This window comes from Seriola lalandi, unplaced genomic scaffold (assembly GCF_002814215.2).
Source record: "Seriola lalandi dorsalis isolate HSWRI2012SDOR001 ecotype SW California unplaced genomic scaffold, Sedor1 jcf7180002054570, whole genome shotgun sequence".
Classification (NCBI taxonomy): Eukaryota; Metazoa; Chordata; class Actinopteri; order Carangiformes; family Carangidae; genus Seriola; species Seriola lalandi.
The window spans coordinates 2,864,841-2,886,841 of NW_019525123.1; the positions used below are offsets into that span (position 1 = coordinate 2,864,841).

The 22,001-nt window shown below is 41.1% G+C and overlaps 1 protein-coding gene across 1 annotated transcript; it reads right to left on the reverse strand.

Moving 5' to 3' along the window:
- Positions 1–15,505: 15,505 nt before the first annotated feature.
- On the reverse strand, positions 15,506–21,542 carry skida1 (SKI/DACH domain containing 1). The gene has a single exon (XM_023417032.2). The coding sequence runs from the start codon at positions 20,930–20,932 to the stop codon at positions 18,407–18,409; it is 2,526 nt and encodes an 841-aa protein (XP_023272800.1). The 5' UTR covers positions 20,933–21,542; the 3' UTR covers positions 15,506–18,406.
- Positions 21,543–22,001: the final 459 nt, after the last annotated feature.

Below are 22,001 nucleotides of genomic sequence, written 5' to 3' on the forward strand. Positions count from 1 at the left end.
CGGACTAACACATTTTTGGTTTTGGTCTTTTAATTGGATTTGTTGACTATAAGATAAATATGAGTCTCGCCATCCTTACCGTATGATCATTAATGCCACATTAGGATAATATAGTCACTGAATGAAAGCATAGTACTTACAACATGTATTGCCTGCTGTGTCCATCCATTGGCACTGGAGGCATTCACTGACACAGTGTGAACTCCCTCTGATTCAAAGGTCCAGTTCTGGGGGAATTTAGAATTCAGATTTAAAAAATGGAAAAAAAACACGTTTGTTAAATGAAATTTCCTCTTTGATATTTTTTAATGTAACAAAAAAACTATTTTTCAGCAACATATGTGAATCAAAGTTTGATTATGTCCCTTTCTCATTCAGGAAGAGGCTATAGAGTTCACTAAGTAACTCGGCACATAGCAGCCAGTTAGTTTTGATGCTCTTTTTAACTTTTTCCATTCTTAGTGTTGACCCTTGACCTCTATGAATTCTGAAAGGTTTGTGACATAATTTAACTTGAGTAAAACCTAAGTAAAAGTTACATTAAGAAATGTTTGTTTTTGCACACCAGACCTACTATAAATTCTAACTGTATATAATCGATCATTAATCTTTAATGCAATTATTCATATTATATATTTAACCATTTTAAAAAGCCTTGGAAAATGCACATCTCCATATTTGAAGATGATACGAGGAAGAAAATGGAAGTAGGACAAAAACACTGTTTTTAGCTTGATATTGAATGGGTTGTAATCTCTGATATTCTTTCTTATAAATCAATTACAGGCCAGACTGTTAACATGAGGGGGCAGACATAAACATAATGAATTCACTGGTAGCATGTTGTTGTCATTTAAGGCCACCAGTATACCAAAGTCACTTCATATAGCTTAGGTAATGAAGTTTTGTTGATTTGTGATCAATAGAAACTGTAAAAAAAAAAAAATCACTCATCAAAGCCTTGGTACTAAATGATCACTTTAAAAAGGGGAGGATTCAGCTGTCATTACTCAAAACCTTTAATTCTAAGATACATGTATGTCATGTAATATAGTATAGTAATAAAGAAATATTTTCTCAGTCCTACATACCAAAGTGCTGTTCAAACAGTCAGACTTGGGGAAGCAAACTGTATTTATAGCTTTTCTCTCTCCCTCCACCTCTTTGTTTTCCGTTCTCTTTTCGTGAGTAAACCACCAGCAGAACCCCGTTGCCAGACTTTCACCCACGTATGCCTGCAGTGTGACAGGGTCGCCCAGGTATGCTGCTTGCATGGCCACACTGTGCGAGTCTGTCTGTTGCAGATGTACACATGAGGGGATGCCCAAGGGCCCGTGGAGCACAGAGATCACCAAGCCATCTGGAGAGGGCTGTAAGACGGAGAGGTGGAGGGTGGAAGAGAGTGTAGAGAGGAGGTTGGAAACCCTGACATCTAAACAGAAAATTGCAAGATAGGGAGAAAAAGGAGAGCGATGGCTTTACTACACAGTAATATATATTTTCCCTATTAATTCATTAATTGTTCATCATTAACAAAAGTTTTCTTTTGTTGACTTACTAATTTCATATTTTCCTGGAGTTTCCAAAATCCAATCAGATGACACAACAAAAGAACCATCATCCAACAGGCTGACATGATGTGAGCTTTGACCTCTAGGGGTCGTGTCCAGGAACTCCATAGTGACATAAAAGAGGTCCTGCTGTCCCAGACTCCGAATACCTGAAAATCACAGAAAAAAATGAATTTGAACTGCGAAAAACAAAACACGGATGTATGCTATATACTTTTTTTTCTTTTAATTATCTAAACATTTATCAAATCTCTCTTGAGTTTTTTTTATGAGTGTAAATAGATTCTTCTACATAAAAACTAATTACAAGGACATTCTGAATGAAACCCTGTTCAACATAACAAAAAATATTTTCTCAAAAATGATCATTTTAAGATCAGATCTTGATCAGTTATTTTGTATTACATCATTTTTTATAATTATAGAAATAATAAATTGACATTATTTTGAAAAATATATTATGCTAATTTCTTAACCACATTACACATCTGCAGCTGTTATTAAACTATTATGGATACGCATGAATGAATACACAACTGCTTCCAGTTTATATCCAGACATGTAAGTGATTAATTCTTTGAAGTGGCTTTAATAAAAAATTTTATAAAAGGACTGAACCTTTTTAAAAGTTAAAATAAATAAATAAACAAATGCTGTTCTAAAATTAAGTCTTGGAGCAGCCCTGCATGTGGACAAATCCTCTTCCTGTAATTTTAATGATCATTTTTTTATAATAGTAAATAATATGATATAACAATAGAATCATAAATAATATAATTAATGATATATAACATTAATTTAAACAAAAACCCAATCACTTTATATCATGAGGAATATACAACAGACAGAAAATGTATTTACACAATTACAGCCACAGAAAATGAATGTTAAGGAAATAAAATACAATGTTAAGTATTTTAAAAATGTATTTTTACTTATAAATAAAAAAGAAAGAACTTTGTTAAAAACAAAGTTTTTTGTAACTTCAAAGTATTTAAAATGCAGGAGTCAACCTCTTTGCAAACTGAAGACTCTATTTCCAAGAACATGTAAAATACAGTATCAGCTGACCTGTGGGCTGGTTGGGGCGTCCTGCCAGGTTTCCAGAAACTTCCACAACAAAAGTCTTCCCAGCCTGCACTCTGTCTACAGAGGAGGACAGACTAAGGCTGTGAAGAAATGGTCCTTCAGTTCTGTAGAGTGCCACAATCCCCTGTTCGCCTCCAACAGGCAAGTACAGCACACTGGAAAGAAAAGATTCACAGTTAAAGCATTCAGCATAGACAACACAAAAAGCTTCAGGGACTTTGATACTGGCATGCAGAGTGGGTGTAATTAATGAGCTGGTCCTTAAAACTCTAAACAAATTTTTAATATTTTACTCCGACTGAATTTGGTGGCATTGAGATGTAACACCTGGGTTTGTGCCTCCAGTCACTTCTGGATCAGGACATGAAACAGCTAGAGCAGTCATGGTTAGATGCTGAAAGCAAAAGGCTGCAGTCTGCCTCACCTTTGTCTTTCACTTTCCCCTCTGACATCTGACCCTCTGTCGGAAGATGCATTGAAACATTCACTGATGACCAAACCATGTAGGTGGTGGTTGCCACAGTAACAACTCTCCAAGGTCATCGCTGCAAACTGGTACCTTGAACAACAAATAATGAAGGTTAATAGTTTTTTTTATTTTTTATTTTTTTTAATAGTTTCTGAGTGTTACACATGCAGTGCAGCATAGTGGGATAAAAATGAAGGACTGTGGACCATATCATGTATTTTCTGTGAGAAGCAAGTCTGGTGTTTGACTTTAAATTCTCGGGTATATGTCAGGATGAGAACCTATCACAGCTGCTCAACTAACTACAAGTGTATGAGGAATTTATAAGAGTGCTTTGTTCATAGCCTACTTATTATTTTACTTATGTTTGTTTATTTAATAGAGTTCAATTTGATGAGCAATAGGCAACAACACTGAAGCCAGTTTACATCCCCGTCCCTGTAGTCTTTGATAGATTATTCTAAAACAGGATTATCAGTGATTATAAGCGACATGGTCCTGAGAGGAGTTCATTTTTAAAAATCACAAAAGCAGAATTTCAATGTAATTTTACACAAGACATATCCCTACCAGCTTTGTCTGAAGTGCAACTGCCTCGGCTGCTCTACACCCTTTCCCCGAACTTACCCCTCATCCAGACAGCGCACAGAGCAGGTTACCGGGTCAAGGTCATGGGCACCCTTGGCTGTATAAAGTCGGAGGAAAGATGAGTCGCTGTCGTTGACGCAGCCCATGAACCACGGTGAGCTGGCGTGACCTGACGGATGGACTGCCGCAGACAGGATATTAAAAAACGGATGCAATGAAATGAACATACAAACAAAAGGAGTCAACATATCTGATCGGTGAAGTTTGTGGCCAAAGGCCGCAACAAGACAGAAGCTGAGGCGAACAGCTGGATTGACCGATGCATTTGATGTGGGCACACAAGTTAAAGACTGCGGAGAGCGGAGGAGAGAAGCAGGTGCCGTGACAGCACAAGTTCTGCATACAAGGTGTGGGAGGTGAAAACAGAGGGTGACTGTATGCAAACGAAGCAACTAAAGAGGCTGTGAGGAAGGAGGCTGGTTTCACTGAACGGAGATCAAAGAGACAAATAAGAGGCCTGTTAATATGATACAAAGCAGTAAGAATATGCCTTCAATAAATAAGTTGCAATGCATTTGAGATCTTAATTAGTTTAATTTTTGTGACAAGGTATGTGTCTCATTACTGTGTTTCATGTAATGCTGCTGGGGCACAGTGGATCACTGGTGTCTTTACTGAAACAGTTTTTCTGTGCGTGGCGTTATGATTGGTGATTTAAATAAACTCGTGTGAGCTCTTTCAATATGATTTTGCCTATACAAATTAACCTCAAATTGTATTACAGTGTACTGCTGTGCTCTTTATTCTGTGAAAATCACAGTTAGGACAAAGGTCGCCACTCAGTCCACGTTTGTTTCCATAAAGCAGTTTCCAGATGAACAAAGGCTGCTGGTCCTTTTGTCACAAAGACTAAATGATGTGGCCTAATGAAGCAAAGAAAATCGTGACCACGTTAAACAAAACAAACAAACTAAAAAGCTGCGGCGAAAGAAGAGCAGGAGGCGTTTCTGTTATTTTTGTCTAACCCCGTGTGTAGCTTCCCCTCTGATCTGAAGATGCGTCTGTGGAATTATGTTGTTATGAAACCGTTTCACACTGAGCTAAACTCAGCTGGCCTTAAGTGACCTGGCCACGCGCCCACATGCTTCAGGTAGGCTCACAAACTACATCACGCGAAGGACATGAATTATTTATTTATAGCCTACGTTTGTGGGACCAAGGTCAAGCCATGAAGAAAATCTCATTATTGATTTGATTCCGTTATTATCCAACAGCCCATTTGAAGCCGGCTGGACCACTTGAGGGCCAGACACTGATTTCTATTCTTTCATCAACATAAAAAAAACAAAATCTGGAAACTTCAGAAGCATCAAATCTACATTTTATTGACTCAATAGGAATCTGGTACCAGAGTTTTTTTTTAGGGACGAGCCGTGGATCGTCTTCCAGCCCACCTGAGTGAGCTGTTATAGCAATTATACAATATCCAATGCAAAATATGAAAAAATATCAATCTTGCTGGCCATTTGGTTTTATTCTGAGTCCTAAATTATTTTTCTGACAAGAAAATGACATCGGGTTGACGCATCCTGCATGTTGAGCTTCAACTGTGTGGATTAGTGCCTGAAATGATCACTCTGAACAGGTCGAGGTCGCCGCTTATTTGCTTAATTCAAGGGATTCTTCAAAAGCGCCCTGTTAAACTGGAAATGGTAGAAATTATCTGATAAGCAGTTTATTTGACAACTTGGTTTAAGAAAGGTAAGACCGTCAGCCCCAGCACGAGTCTGAAACTCCTCAAGACGTAATTTTTTCTGGTGAGTAAGTCTGGGCTCTCAAGTTAAAAAATGCAAAAACACAACGGAACTGGTGAAAAGTCTTTCGTCTGAGTCCAGGTTGCCCTGTGAGCCCTTTGCTGGAAAAAAACATAAAGCGTCCTCGTCGTGCAGCTAACTCCGCCGGTCCACCTTAAAAAACTCTTCCGGTTTTCCAGACATCCCCTTTAAGAGAATTTTCCCCCCCTCCTCGTGGCCAGCAAGGGGCGCTGTCAGACCGCGTCATTTCTTCAAGCTGACTGTACCAGAGAGGGGCACACAGCGGGGGAATCAAACACATTTTCTCTGTCCATTTTTTATACGCAATACTCGCAGATTTGGGCGATTTCGTTTTGTCTCTGCTCTCGGGGACTCGCAGACGACTTTACATAATAACAAACACCAGCTACACACATATGCGACCACAGACACCCAAGCAAATCTTATTTGCTCCCCAAAAACTAAATGGAGGGATTTTTGTTGAATTATTATTGATTCATTTGCATATATGAAAACAAAACAGTCGTGGGGGTCAAACCTGGGCTATTTAAAACCTATATTCATATTAAATTGGGGTCATTCCGTGTGAATTCATTTATACAGAAAATACATAATGCTTTATTTGCTGCCGGACCCCCCGGAGCCCATTCGAGGACCCCTGGAGGTCCCCGGATCACACTTTGAGAAGCATTTTCTTACCAAAGCCTAAACGCCAATATGAAGCGTTGTGGTCGTGACGGTGCGTAAAACTAACCTCAGGCCTACTTAACTCGAATAACCTGCTTAATTCGTTAAGCGCATGCGGTGCCTTCAGTCTGTGCATGCGCCGATACAATCAACAAACGATCAACTCAACGAAATCTTTAAAAAAAAGAGCCGCTGGATGAGCGTTATGGCGCTGCGTAACGGAGAGTGGTAATAAACAGGCGAAGCGTTATGTAAGCGCCTGCAGTCTGCGCTCCTACCGAGGACACAGAGTCCGCCCGAGAGTCGAGTACAGCTGACTCCGGTAGACTGTGAAGTCGCTTGAGGTGGAGCGATTCTGAGCAGATATTGTCTTAATGATGTTGTCATAAGGAAGCAGGTAGCAGAGGGGAAACAAGCAACAAATTTAGTTTGATCACCTCTCCTTCGCATCATTTTAACGAGTTTATCAGCTGGCATCCAACTATATCCAAGGAATTTATGGAATGAGACAACACTACAAAATGCTGTCATATAAAAACATTTTGTTTCAAAGACAGAGATATAAAAATAAAATGAAGATGTACGATGGTCACTGCTGGAGGTCATAGTGGAGCCACCTTTTTCCAGTCATTTCTCTTCATCTGAACATAAAGTTTTGGATACATTTTAATAAAAAAAATGTTTCCTGAGTGCTTCACCCAAAGGTAGATCTAACAGTTTATGTGTTGTTTTGATCATGCTGACTGGAACTCCTTCTTTTCTAACTCAAATCATTTTGGTTTTCTGGAGTTATATTAACCCTTAACAACCGTCCTTTTCCCTCACTTGTCTTTCAGGACTTTCTACAAATTCAGTTACATATTTTAATGCATTCATTATCCAAATAATTAGGCCTGATATCAGCAGACCCCATCTGCTATTTAGCGAAATAAATAACCTGGTATGTAGTAGCTTATTCAGCAGCTTTTTCTTTTGAATGAATTCATGTTTTATAAAGAGGCTTTATGGAGGCAGTTGGTTGGTGATTTTTTTTCAGTATAATTTCATCAAAGTGTTTCTGAGAGCCAGAAATGAATGCAGGACTCATGAATCCTTCTGAGCCAACCACACTTAACCTATAGCAACGATAAAACAATTTCATTCAAATAAATAATTTGTTTATCATGTCAGATTGCAAAAGAATGTTCAGGTGTGACCACTGAGGTCTCATGTGGCCTGTTCATTGAACAACTTTGTGAGACTTTGAGTCAAACTTTTATAATAATTTTGTGTGGTTTCAAACCTCTCCGTTCATAAACATTTTGATATTTGAGGATTTGAGGATGATTGTACTAAAAGAATCAGCTTTTGATAAAGTCAGGCCGAGAAAAGAAAAATGCTGCATCATGTTGCCAAAACAGGAGTCAAACAAGGTTAGATTAGGTAGTCCTGGCGAGTTTCCACAAAAGAGAGAATTAGTTTTACTTGAATAAAGAATGGGAAATGACAAGTGAAGTAGGGTGTATCCATTTTTGTTTCATTTCATATTTTAAAACATAAACATACTCTTCATATATTTCACCAGCTGTTTATCGCAGTGCCATGTAGTTTGGGTATTTTCGTGCATTCAGTCAGACACAGCTTTCATATTCCTATCTAACCATAACGTTTTGACAGATAACAAATGAATAGTTGAAAGGCATGAATTCAATTCAATTCTATTAAAACTAAAGCCCTTTGTCTCAGTATTAATAGATGATCATGTGATGCTTGTTGTGTTCATTAATTAATGAAGGCTAAATCACTGGCAGTTAAGTGATAATGAATGAACGTGTCATCCAAAGCTCTGCAGACCTGTGCCTCTGATGATCCTCTCAAAAAGCAGAACAGAGGCAGATTCTTCTCTTCTTGCACACAACGTGTTAAAGGGACTTTGGTCTGCAGCAGAAAATGAGTTATTCAATTGTTGCTTGCTCCCAGACTCTCTGTATCTGCTCCTTGTTCATTGTATTCACCAATTCATTTAAGATGCTCAGCCATACATCCATAAAAGAGGCCTGGATACACAGGACTTTTTTCTTTTTTTTTTGGAGGGTCATGATAAACCAAAAGTAGTTGTGGGTGCATGTCTGAGAGAGGTCAGGGGAGAATGAATGTCTGCAGAAGGGTGTGGTTGGTGGCATGGTGTTAATGCACAATTTAACAATCACCTTAAATTCATGTAAATATGTAGTTAAGCTAAGAGAATGGTAAAGTGATCTCATAGAGAAACAGTGCAATGGTGGTTCAATATGTCTATTAGGACACATGGATTTATAATGCTTTTTTTATCCTAAAGCTTTATTAAAGCATAAATTGTGCCTCCTTAAAATAAAGCCTTAGTCCTTTAAGCTGCCTCATTTGAGCCACCACTGTGCTTAAACATATAAGTTAAACATCCTTATTTAAAAGCTATTTACTGCTTTTTCCCCCAAGGGTGAAGGAGCTCCGATTACTCTCCAAACAATCCTTAATTAGGCCAAATGAAATAACAAGGATCCACTGTAACAGGCAGATGTGGTCAGAGCTGGATCACCAGGAGCAGCCCCCTGTTTTACAACAACAGATAGGGGAAAAAAATGTTTTAACAAGGTGAAAACAGAAAATTGGACTTAAGAAGCATCAGGAAATAGAAGTATGAAAAATAAATACAAACATTTTACATTAAAATAATATTCTGTTGATACTATGAAAAATTTAAAGTTACAAAAAAGTAACTTCATCACATTGTTAGTCTTAATACAAATATGAATGCACATTAATGAAAGAAATAAAGGTCATATCATTGTAAAGTCACTATGGAGAAATGAGCATGTGATAAATCTACAGGCTACAGCAATAGACCATACAGTAAAAAGTGATCAAGAATCAAATTTACCAGTAAGTTTGTTATTGAGTACAAATATAGCTAAATAATCTTTAATGCAAAGTTCTCCTGATTTATTTATTTTTTTAATTATTTGGATGAGAATAAACCTTCGGACTACACAGCAGAATGAGGCCTAAATAAGGAGTTAGTTAGAATGAGACCTGAATCCCCAGCTTTACCCTTTGTCCCACATCCTGAACACCCAATGTAAAGAAGTGGGTGAAAAACGCTGTCTGAAACCTTATCTGGCAGAGGCCCAGACAGCCCCAAACGTGTCCTATTATATTTCTCACCCACCCAATTTAAGAAAGTTCACTTGAAGAGAAGAAAGGAAGCTCATCCGCTCAAATCTGCTTCTGACACATCATGTCTCCTGTCTTTGTGCCCTGCAGCAAGGCAAGAGGCTGTTTTTCATGTCTTATGTTTGACATACAGGTTTCTAGGTGAGAATATCTGTCGACTTAGGCAAGGGGCAATGGCACTGACATACTAATCAATAATCAGCAAACTGTGGCCTGACCACATGTAGGTCACTGCTAGAAAAACCCAGCTAATTTTGTGGCAGCATTTTGGTCATTAGAAGGATCATTTCTATTTTGTATGTTAATAATACAACTTGCATACATTTTTTACGTCTCTGTATCAGTGTGTTTACAGCAGTGGAGTGTGTGTGTGTGTGTGTGTGTGTGTGTGTGTGTGTGTGTGTGTGTGTGTGTTTGTTGGTGGCTTTTATCCCCCAGTCCAGCTTGGGTTCCTTGTTCTAAGTCCCTGGTATGAGGGGTCAAAGGTCACCGCTGCTTGTGGCCTGTTCAAATCCCCCTATAGTGTGTAATGTTCTCAACTGACCTGTCATTTTATAAAGGGAACCAGCATCCAGATATTAGTTTTCAGGCCTTGGAACATTTTAATCAGCTGATCTGTGGTTTTAAATTTTAATTTCCTTTTGTTCCAAGGCTCCATTACTTTAGGACTGCATACATAGTATAGCTGTTTGCTTCAAATATATTCAAATAAACTACATCATATGCATTTAAATTGTGATTATTAGTTCATTATAAATGTTTTTCCTCTTTTTAAATGATGTGTTTGTGTGGAGGTGGGGTTCAATTTAAAGACTAGTATCAATTTCTTAAAACTTTTAGAAAAGCCCAGTAGTTCATAGCAAATTCAAATGTCTTTTCCCAGAAGATTTTTTTTTTCAGAAAAACTTTACAATCTAGTAGAAAGATAATAATAATAATAATAATAATAATAATAATAATAATAATGCATGTTCAGGATTATCATTGAAACGTGCTCAGACATGAGACATGTTCAATCATTCGTGTAATGAGATTAGGCTATTTTTTTCTTTTTCTTTTTTTTTTAAACGAACAACAGGAAAGTCAAACTTTAACTTTACTTGATATCTAAGATGTGGGTCACTACGTCAAATAGAGTTGGAGCTAAATTTAGTCTTATTTGATAGAGCTGACTTTAGGTTGCATGTTTCAGACTAAATTCCTATTTTCAACTGAAAACTAAATTTTTCTATGTCACATTGAATGACAGTATGAATTTAATATTTTTTTCAATTTACATAATCCTGAGTTTGTATTGCCTAGTTAGTAAGTGCAGTGTTTCAACCTTAATAAACTAAACAAACAAAAATAAGTAAATAAATAAGTAAATGAATAGATGTTGATCTTCACAAACCCACCAGTTTTGGAACGCTCAAACACTTTCTGAATTTTAGAACCGTGTAAATAGTTTCGTATGCATCTATAAATTATGCCCTAGTTAAATGTATGAATTATTCATAAATCTCTAATAGTGGCCGTAGGCTATATGAAAAGCATATAGTCCAACAGAAAACAGAGGCGAATGGCATTTTTAAGGTTTCAGGAATAAGAGCCCTTTAAATATGCTGGTATTTTGATAAGTGGCAGGATAAGAGGCTAAAGGAGCGAAGTATTCACGCCGCCTGTTGGCATAAATGTTTGCTCACACTATCGCTAGCACTGCGCTTTAGCTTCACCCGAGGCCAATACACGTCATTGAACGGGGCTTGTTGATAACTGATTGAATTGTATGTTAAAAGTTGCTCGAGTCTCCATGCTCCATTCAACATTAGGCTACATCTGGCTCTCTCCTGTCCGCAGAAAAGCCTTTACAAATGGAGTTGAGCTCCATGACGGAGCAGAAGCCCTCTGGTGCTGGTTTTCCCCTTCCTCCCCCCATGCAGCTCCTCTGGCGAGGGAAATCCAGCAGAATTCAGCTCTCTTTGGGCTCCATGTGTCTTTTCGAAATATGTTCTCAGCGCTTAAGGGTCCGTTATTAACTCGAGAGTATTTAAATTTAATTTACACACGGAGGCTACAAACATGAGACTTGAGTTACGTTGGCAAAGATATATACTCACTAAACTAATAATCATTTTCATTTTAGTCAGTGTGTTTTTGGTAATTACACATTATATATAGGCTACTACAGCTAGCCCACTATAATAATAAAAATAATAATAATAATGAATATTATTATAACAAAAATAATAGTGGGCTAATAACACATGACAACACGCTTTTTTTTTTTTTTTTAATTAATATAGCCTAATCTCATTTGTTGCAGAGGGCTCGAGTGCTAACAGGAGCCCAAACACACACAGTTAGAGAGGTTTTCATTAAGTACATTTCAGCTGTACATTGTGACAAGCGGAATGCTTCCACATCAGAAAACACATATCCTACAGTTTCATGTAGGCTATATGAGCGGTAAAAGTAATAAAATATTTTTTTTAAAAAATTCTAAAATTCCTGTGAGATACTGACTAATATCTAATTCAGTAGACCTACTTTTCAAATAGGCTGCACCATTAAGCGTTTGAATGGGACTTGAAAAGGAAAAGCTTCAGCAGCATCGTTGTTCCCATCTCCTCTCCAAACAGCCCGCCATCCCTCCCTCTGGCCCCGGGTCTGTGCAGGAGGATGTCGGGTAAGACCCAGCTGAAGCAGCGCTGTTTCCCCGCTGTTTCCTCCTTCATGTTAAACCACAACGATCATAGTGAGAAGCCACATTAAAATACATAAGTGGAAATGTTAATGAACTTATGAGAGTGTCAGTTAGGATCCAGTGACTTAAAGCTCGCGATGGGATGATAGAGACAAACCCAACTAAAATCCTTTACTTCTTAATTGTGCTTTGTATCACCGTCGTCTTATGTAATGGCTGCGTGATCATATGAATACTGTAATGTCACGAGTCTCTGACCTTTGCACTACTTATTTTTCAATTCATGTATAACCTCTTTTTAGGCATCTTGATCGACTGTCATCATATACTTACACATTTAAAAGTAACACGCTCTCTGAACGGGGGAGTTTGGGGTTAAAATCATAGGCTATGTGTATGAAATTAGAGATGCAAAAACAAATGGAAATTTTGGCGTAGCGAACAATAAACATAGTTCTGCTGTCGGTGGCCTACTTCCATCTATTAAACGATGTAACTCAAACTCCATTTAAAGTCTGTGCACCTTCACAAATGTTCAAGTGTGAAAGTGCCTGTAGCTCATAACACGGATAGGTCAAAATATTAATACCAAGAAAAGAGAAAAGACGACGTTTTATTGTTCATTGAATCCACACTGCTCCTCAGATCTGGCTTGTATAAATTCATGTTAAAAAAAAAAAAAAAGGGGGAAAAGCACGTGGGCCACACGGAGCAGCCTGCTCAGCTCAGCACATGGAGGAGCCATCACATTACACCAGCTTTTCACGGTGGAAAAAGTTTGTTTTACACCTTAAACAGAAGCTCTGCTCTCTGTGGAGGGGACAGTGCCTCCTATTCCACTTCATTAAAGGAGTGAGCATTTATTTTGAAATTGTCTATAAGAAGTGAAGCTGTAATTTAGCATCATACTGGTAACTCACTGACATAATTATTGAATGTACAGCCTCTGTAGCGTTTTAATAGTTGACTACAGTTACACCACACATGCAGCGCACACAAAGGGTTTGCTGCAGAAAGCTTGTATAGAGGTGCATGTCTCAACTATTAGAATTTCTAACACTAGAATGTAGGCTATATTTAGCTCTGTGTGATTTATGGTGTCAGCATGAGCTATTAATAGTCTTCGTAATTTATCACAATTTGATTTACAACCTAAATAGTATTTATTTAAATTATTCTGCTTAAATAACTTTAACTTTCTTTCCCCGTCATTTTAGGCTAATTGAAGGAATTTATTATTGTTTATTTTGCAGTCTTTCAGAATTATTTTAATTTTCGTTTAACCATACAAAAGCTATTTCATATTGGATCAGTAAGTCATCGCTGCAGCAGCAGCAGCAGCAGCAGCAGCAGCTTCCCCGTTCTGGCTGCACGTCCAGAGGTAATTAAAGCTGCAAAAAAAAAAGTGTGCTTGCAATCTGACAGTTTCACCGTTCTGCAGTTTAATCTGAGGCTCAGTCAGCCCCGTTTTATAATGCAGAGCCTTTTCAGGGGCTCTCCTGCTCCCCCAGACCCTCCTGTTTTCATAGAAACACAGATCACAAATTCATTCACACACACAGAGCGAGAGAGAGAGAGACAGGGAGAGAGAGAGAGAGAGAGAGAGAGAGAAGACTGCAAGAAAAAAAAGGCTAGGGCTAAGAAGTTGTTGATGCATTAAATGCTGCATAACACACACAAATATCTTTACAAATTCTCCCATAATGCCTTCAGAACGTCAAGAGATTTGTTTTGTTTATCAATATTTCACATCAAAATATTATGAGCTTGTGAGTGACCTTGTGTGAAGTGACGAGTGCAGGCAAATACTTTACAGTTGAAAGATTCAACATAAAAACGTCCTGACAGCTTTTATCGGCCTCCATGTATTTAATTGTCTCAAAGATCAATGCAAAGTGCTGACCCTAACGCGCCATGTGTCTGTCAGCATTAACATGCAGTCAGCGACAAATATCATTTGACTGCAATAAACTGAGCTCTTTAGAAAAATTTATTTATTTATTTATTTTTTATTGAAACCGAATTGTGTGAAGGCCTGTTTTGTTCTTTTTCACGTATTCTTTCTATTGTTATTCTATAGGAGTTACAGTCTACTGGTTTCCAATCCGCACTGGAATTTAACCCTGAAACGCCAGCAGCAGTATAATGGCTTGTCCTTGCTCCCAGTATGGCCCCTCCAGGCTCCAGCAACAGCAGCAGCAGCAGCAGCAGCCGTGCGGGGCCAGACAGCCCCACCATCATCGGATCCCCTTATCAACCTCGAGGCTTGGGCCTGGACCATATACCGCAGTCTCATTAATCAGGGAAACATCACGTCAAGTGTGGCAGATTGAGAGAATGGCAAGTCTGGTCAAATTCTCTTAGAAAAGTTGCGTGGTTCTGACCTGCAAGATAATCTGACAGGCCAGTAGCCTTCGGGCGAGTTTATCTGTGTTCTTGTACACACCTATGAAGTAGCTGCTGAGTGTTAGTTTATTTTATTGTGTTTATCCCCTCTGCCATCACTACACTCTGGGTTATATGCTATTCCCGTGTGCAGCTGCAGTTTTGCTGCAGGATTCCTACTTATCTCGTTGTTTATCGAGGGGAATAATGATGCTTTATTCGACAAGTTGGCCTCAATCTCTACACACAAGCTTCCTGCAGTTGCATGCAGGCTACAGTGGTGTTTGTTTTATGAGTTACACAAAGGTTGTGTGTCCCTGCGGGAGTGTTGTTTAGTCCAGCTTATTGAGGTTTCTCTCTGCTTCATGCATAAAACCCGAGTTAGCTTGCACCACCTCATGTGCAGTGGTTGGAAATGCTGCATGCGTAAATGTCTGCGGTTTGCCTCTTGTTATTATTGCAGGCTCCGCAGGCCTACCACTTCTTCCGTCACACACCCCTCACATACACCGGGGAAGGGAATCCCTCTCTACTGTAAGAGTTTGACTGAACTGAAGATACTGTATGTGACCTTTTTTTAGGGTTAACTATTTACCACCAGTCGTCATTAGCTCTATCGTTAGTTTAGACTGCCCACAGTGTGGATAAGCACTACTGTAAATCCATTTAAGGTCCATTTCCTTTCAAATCACTTATCTGTTATTTCATTGAGGTCTGGGTATGTCTCATTTTCCCTAAACGCCTTTAAACATTTATGAAATTAATCTTACAGAGTAAATTAATGGACTGAGGACATTTTATGACAAACTTGTGCAGCATATATCAAAGATGAAAAGCAGCTGTGTTCCCAAAATAAAAGATAATAAAACAGAAAAGGGAACCCCCATAAGGAAAGTTTAAAAATGACTTCATTTCTTTGTTTTCATAACCCTCTCCTTACGCAAATCCCAGGCCAGTTTCTCCATCATTAAATCTGTTTGACGACAAATGATTGTCCAACTCAAAAGAAAGAGAAAGAGTCTGACAATTACACTCAGTCGCGTTTAATGAATGCTTCATAATTAAAAAAAGAAAGGGAAAGTGCTTCAGAAATCCACCGTTCAAGTTTCCATTTCGAGTGCAGCTGTACTATATATATATTCACAACAAAAAAAATTAATATACAAGAAACCCCAGAAAATTCACAAAAATAAATATTCAGTCTCATATAAACAACCAGTGACTTCAAATTCCATGTCAAAAACCTGACCTCAAGTATTGTATCAAAACAGCGAAGTAAATGAGTGAATGAGGAGGGCAGGGTAGTGGGGAAGAGGAGGATGGGGGAGAGAGCATGCAGCCTCTAGCTGCTGCGCGATGCAATTGTTTACATTGATAGCGTCACTGTCAGAGAGCTATTTGTCTTAATGGTGGAAAGGCCCTCCCAACAGGCCATTACCACCATCCCCGTCCCTCAGCCGTGCATTGTGAGCACTGCGTGAGAATAGGCTGGTGCGTCAGGGGGGCAAAACCCGCACAGCTTTGGGCACAGGCTATTCCTCTTCTTCCTATGCCGTGCAGCCTATGCTTTTGACATGCGGATTAAAGGTTGAAAGCTTCGCTCTTGCAACACAGCGACACCCCCCTCCCCTCAACCCTGTGCAACCCCCTCCGTTTTTTTTTTTACTGCTAGCCTGCTCATACACCAGCTTGTGTCATAGCTTCAGAAATAGCCGGTTTACAGGCTGAGAATAAGTTCAAGTTTGAATTGTTGCTCCAGCCTCAGAAATAAGGCCCATGGTGAGTTGGGGCTTCATGGCTGCAAAGTGGTGCTTTAATAACATGGCTAAACATCTACCATATGTATCCACACTGATTTAGGCAGAGTGAAACTCGCTTTTTTTGTACATTTTTTCCTCTTTTTACAATCACCCATTAAATAGTTTCTACAATCCTCTGAATGAATGCACCCTTTGCTGTGCTTGTGAGGAGGCTGACATCATTCACGGGCTTTGGGTTTGTTGTGATCTGGCTCGCCATAAGCTGGGCCTCTCTTTGTCGCCGACAGAAAAGCCTGCCAATTAGCAGAGCGCGTCCTGCACTGCCATTAAAAACATCTACACATTTCCTTAAAATCCAAACATGTAGGTGCAGCTTCCACCACTTGATTTACTCCTCTTTCATTCACGATGAAGTCAGAGGAGCTACAACTAAATGTATGAAATCTACCTGGGGTACTACATTCACTGAGCGGCCATATTCAAAAGGCTACATTAATGCAATGTGAGATAGTGATCTATTTGACAGAAGGAAAGCGATATTTTTTTTTTAAATAAAAAGCTAATTGTATTTTGGGTGTCTCAGCCAATAATAGGAAATAAAAGACGTTTTTCCAGCTCTGATCATGACAATTGACTTCAACTAAAAATAGAATAATGAACAACATTGGCTTCAGGAAATTAGCATATTATTAAATTATAGGAAACCAGAAACCCATCAGGGTATGTTTAGAAACGCACATGGATAAATCCTAAATATAGTACATATCAAAGAGCAGGAAAACGAATGGAGTTTGGCCTTTTTGTTTACATCCAAATTAAACTGTCTCATCTTGAGTCTGTTTTTTTTTTTTTTCTATCAGCATCTCTCTGACATCATTTCACAGGCTCGTCAGAAAACCCTAAAGCTGAAACGAGACCCCCAACAGTATCAAAGTGCAATGCATTTAAGCCTATCACTTGTGCTTTGTCGCATTGTTTCTGGGTAGCCAGTGTAGCTAGAAGGTGTTTCACGCTGTTTTGGTGCTGTTTCCCCCCACGGTGACTCCTGATTCACATCCCACTGGCAGCCTATCTTGGACATTGTCAATATGTCTGTGTTTTACATTTTCCTGACTTACGTTCGTGCTCTGAACGCAAATACAGACTCCTTCCTCTGGCACAAATATGATGTGCAGAGGAAATCGGTGGCCACGTGGACCTGAAGGGACACGAATCGAGTCTGTCGTGGGACCTAACGTGCTATGAAGGTCTGAGCCTTATTCTTTTTGATTGTCTGTACATAAGGCCTGTGTTGTGTCTGGGCCTGCGTCTGTGCACAATCACACACATTTGCAAACCAGGAAATACTCCGCAGAAGGAAAAACAAGACTGAAAACCAGATCACAAGCACTCTAAAAAAAACCCACAACCACCAGGAATAAATTCCTGTCAAATCTAATAAAGGCTTAACTGTGAGCATGTATAGATAGACATTAATAAACCCATTTTAATCATTCTAAACACTTGGACACAAGGGCCAGTGTGGCCAAGCAGTCGTGAAAGAAAACACAGCTTTGATATATAAAATGTGCCCAGTGGCACAGAATGGGAACCCTGACATTTTTTTTTTTTTTTTTTTTGGGATTTACCAAGTCAAACTTCCTCTCAGTTCCAGCTAGATGAAGAGTAGCCTCATCCCAAGGAATGCTGTGATTTCTTTTTTTTTTTTTTTTTTTACCCCCTTTCTTCTTTCAGACAAAAGCACAAACCACTGAAACCCTGGCACCATATACAATCCAACAGGTCGAGCATAGAAAAGCGAAGAAGAAACAGTCGAGTTGAGAAAAACAAAAATCAAGTAAACACAATAATGAGAACCTAACATATTGCTTAGGATTGATAGCTTATTTTAAAAACACAAGTTTTTAAGCATAAATCCACGAGCGGTGTCTCACAGTCCTGTGGGCGTTTTCTGAGGCTCCAAAGGGGGGATCTTGTAGGTTTTCCTCGATCAAACTTTAAAACAAGACGGAATGTAAATCCATTCACAGAAAAAAAAAGGGGGGACGAAAAAAAAACACACCGATAAAGTTTGGAGCAATTTGGTGGATTCACGTTAAGACTCAGGCTACACTTATGTTGGAGATGGACACCGTGGGGTTTTTTGTTGTTCTGCTTTAAAAACCAGCTCAGTATTTCCTAGTTTTCTGAGCGTGTGGGGGAGGGAGAATCTGGCCGCCTGGCTGCCACCTCCACACGGGGTGGGACGGAGGGGGAGGCCCGGGGCCCCTCAGTGAGTTCAGGGAGTAAGCAGGGCACAAATCCCCGTCGCTGCCAACAACCAGCGACGGCGGCGATGGGAAATTTGCCATCAGGCTGAAAAGCATTTTTGCAGGCGATACTACAGTGCTGGCGCTGCTGCGTTTGCGTCTGCTCGGTAAATCCTCCGTGGATGTCTCCTCGCAGCCCACGGGACGAGAAGAAGAAGAACAAGAACAAGAAGAAGAGGATGAAGAGGAGGATGAAGAGGCAGGCTTGTTGACCCTGGGCACGTTTTGTTTTGTTTGAGTCCTGGAAACTCGGGGTTTCTTATTCCCCAGCGCTGGAGCCCTGTAGTTTTTGTTCCTGTGCTCCCCTTCCTCGATACATGGGGTGTCCTGGGTGCTCCTGCATTCCTGAGGACCACACGGGGACCTGGGGGCCACGTCAGGGCTCTTCTCTGTGGCTTTAATCCCGATGTTGAAAAAGTCCCCTTGTTTGATGACTCCGCTGGGATATTGGCCATTGCTGCTCTCTGACTTATCTCCTTTACACTTGACTACAGTGGCCTGGTGCTGGTATTCATATTCATCACAGCTTTCCTCCACTTTAATTTTCACATTGTGGAGGTTGAAGGGAGGTGTCCTGGCTGTCCTGCCGCTGTCCGAGTGGGGAGCGGCGGTCACACAGGGCTCCTCCGCCTCTGTTTTAATTTTTTTCAGTGGAGTGAGCAGTTTCAGGCTGATGGCTTTTGCCTCCCTTTTATCGGTACATTTTGTGAGCTTGGCGTCTTTGTCCTGGTCACACTGCGAGCTCAGTCCCGGGGGGTATTTGGTGGGATACCCCGATGTCCTGCGTGTGGGGTGAAAGGCCTTGCTCCGGTTGAGTCCCAGTGAATAAGAGTTCAGCTCAACCACAGGGTCAGCCCTGCGTGGATCAGCCTCAGATGCCCTCTCCCTTTTGGACTCAGTGAAAAAGCTCTCCCCCACTACAGTTGAGTTAAATTTTGGTGGCTGTAAGGGTCCCACGTCTTTTCTAGTTTCACTACAAATAAATTCACATTTTTGCTGTCTCTCCTGTCTACTGTCCCCTGCCTGTGAAGTGGCAACATGGCACAGTGTCCTGTGTTGTTTCTCTTGTTGTGGCTGGTTGTTGTAGTGAAATGTGGGCTGCAGGACCAAAGGTGCTTTACTAGTGCTGAGACTTTTGGCGAGAGAACCCACCCGGGCCCGTCTGAACCGGATGCTCTGGACAGAAACACGGCTTGAAACTGAGCTGGAGTCGGACTGAGAGGAGCTCTCTTCCTCCTCTGAGCTGACCTCTGAACTCTCTGACTGCGTGTCATCTTCATCCTCGCCCTCCTCTTCCTCCTCTGAGCTCCCGGAGTTGCTGGTGGTGGAGAAGCCGGACCCAAAGTCCGAGTCGGGGTACACCCGGTCCGAGTAGGTGCTGGACTCAGTGTCACTGCTATAACTCTCCGGGAAAGTCGGTTCGTGGTGGTGGTGATGATGATGATGGTGATGCTGGTGGTGATGATGGTGGTGAGGTCTAGGGTCAAGATAGAAATCCGGACCGAGGTGGAAAGCGCCATAAGAGTTCCCGTGGCTACCGGATGATTTGGGTTGTACCAGCAGCACCGGTGGTGCGTGGTGGTGCGCGTGTCTGCTTCTGCTCCACGAGTGCCTCGCGCTGTCCCTGCCGCCGCCCCCCTCGCGCCTCCTCTTCCTTTTGTGAAGTAGGTCGCCGGCTGAGCGCGAGAGCCTGGACTGAGCTGCTATGGCGGACTGAAGCACCACCGGCTGCCGGCTCACCGCGCTCCGGAAAAACGAGTGCCTTTGGCTCAAAGTAACGCGGTTCCCTGTTATTTTTGCTGTTTCATAGTTTTTAAAGTGTTTGTGACTGGACTTAGTCGCTGAACGGTACTCCCGTCCGTGAGATTTGTGGTAAAATTGAGGTAGTTTGGAGTCGGTAAGGCAAGGAGTCAGCTCTCTCCGCCTGCCCGTTTTGTTGTGAAGTGTAAGAGTCTCCGGGACACCGTGCAAACTAAACCAAACTTTTTCCTTCCACAGCTCGGCGTCGGCACGGAGGAGCCCCGAGGACGCATCAACATCCCCGGGGGAACACACCGCTTTCGCTTTTCTTTTGTTGGACTTCAACACCCGCTCAGTCTTGCAGGAGAAATACAGAGCCTCCACGTCCTCCCGCGATATGAGAGTGCATTTAGCGGCATGGAAAGCTATAGAGTTTATTGCTTTGAGCTTCCGCAGCTCCTCCAGGTCGCAGTGGTGCTTCTTTACTTTCAGGTGGTCCATGCGCTTGTGCACCGTGGTCCGAGGGATGTTCTTCAGCAGGTCGGTGAAGACCTGAGACAAAGCAAACATTTGCTTGCCTTTGATGAGCAGGTATCCCAATCTCACTCCTTGCATTTCCTCAAAACCACTCTCCAGGTCTCCCATGTTTTATATATCCGCTCCAATGTATTAATCCATGTAGTCACTCTCAGTATAGGCTGTTATGGATTTACCAGAAAATGGCATGGGGTCGCGAGCTCAAGACATCCTGCTCATACCTTTAATCCATCCACACTGCTGCGTCATGAAAATGTAAACTTTGACATGCGGAGTTAAATGGAGCTGCCGGTGTCTAATAGGTTGAATGAGCCGACAGCATCCACTCGTCGCCTCTTGCCCCGGTCCGGCATGGTGGAGGAATGCGACGGATGCGTCCACCAAGCCGGGGCTGCTGCTACCTGCCTCTGCCGGCTACACTCCCCTCTGGTCGGCAGCAGGACGAGGGGTAGGTGTACACCACTGCTTCAGCCAGAGGAATAAAACAGGGAGAAGAGAGAGAGAGAGAGAGAGAGAGAGAGAGGGAGGGAGGGAGTGAGAGGGAGTTGTGAGGGTGGAGGGGAGGGAGAAAGAGAGAGAGTCAGAGAGAAACAGAATAAGAGCTAAAATGCAGCTGCTATTCTGGCTGCTGGTTGAGCCACAAATAAAATGACAGAGAGGGGAGGTGCGCCAGTCTGTAGACACCTTCATCAATTAATGCCCTCGGAGTCGACGCCCATTGGACGCCACTGACAGGTGATGCAATAAAAATGGATATTCCACCCCCCTACCATTACGATAGTTTACAATTGAGCCCACAGTCTCCGCTGTTTGAGTAAATAATGCAGTTATGACAAGTTCATATTTCAATAGCTGAATAAAGAGCTGATAAAAATTCACCGCGGCCCATAGTGCTTGTACAACCGGAATAGGTAACCCGAGCCTGCAAAGTGTCACGATAAGACTGGAATGTATTTTGCTGTTTCCTTTCGGTCCACATCAAAATGCATGCGGTAGTGGTTCTATATGCATTCGATTGTATGCTGGTAAAATGAGCCCACTCTCCGGGTGTTTTTTGACGGTTTGATGTGTGTGAAGTCAACGCAGCTTAAACAAAGACATTTGCTTTTTACACTTGGAGAGCTGCTTTTCCACGTTTAGGCTGCAGCCCTGACCAAGGCTCAACTCATCTGCTTTT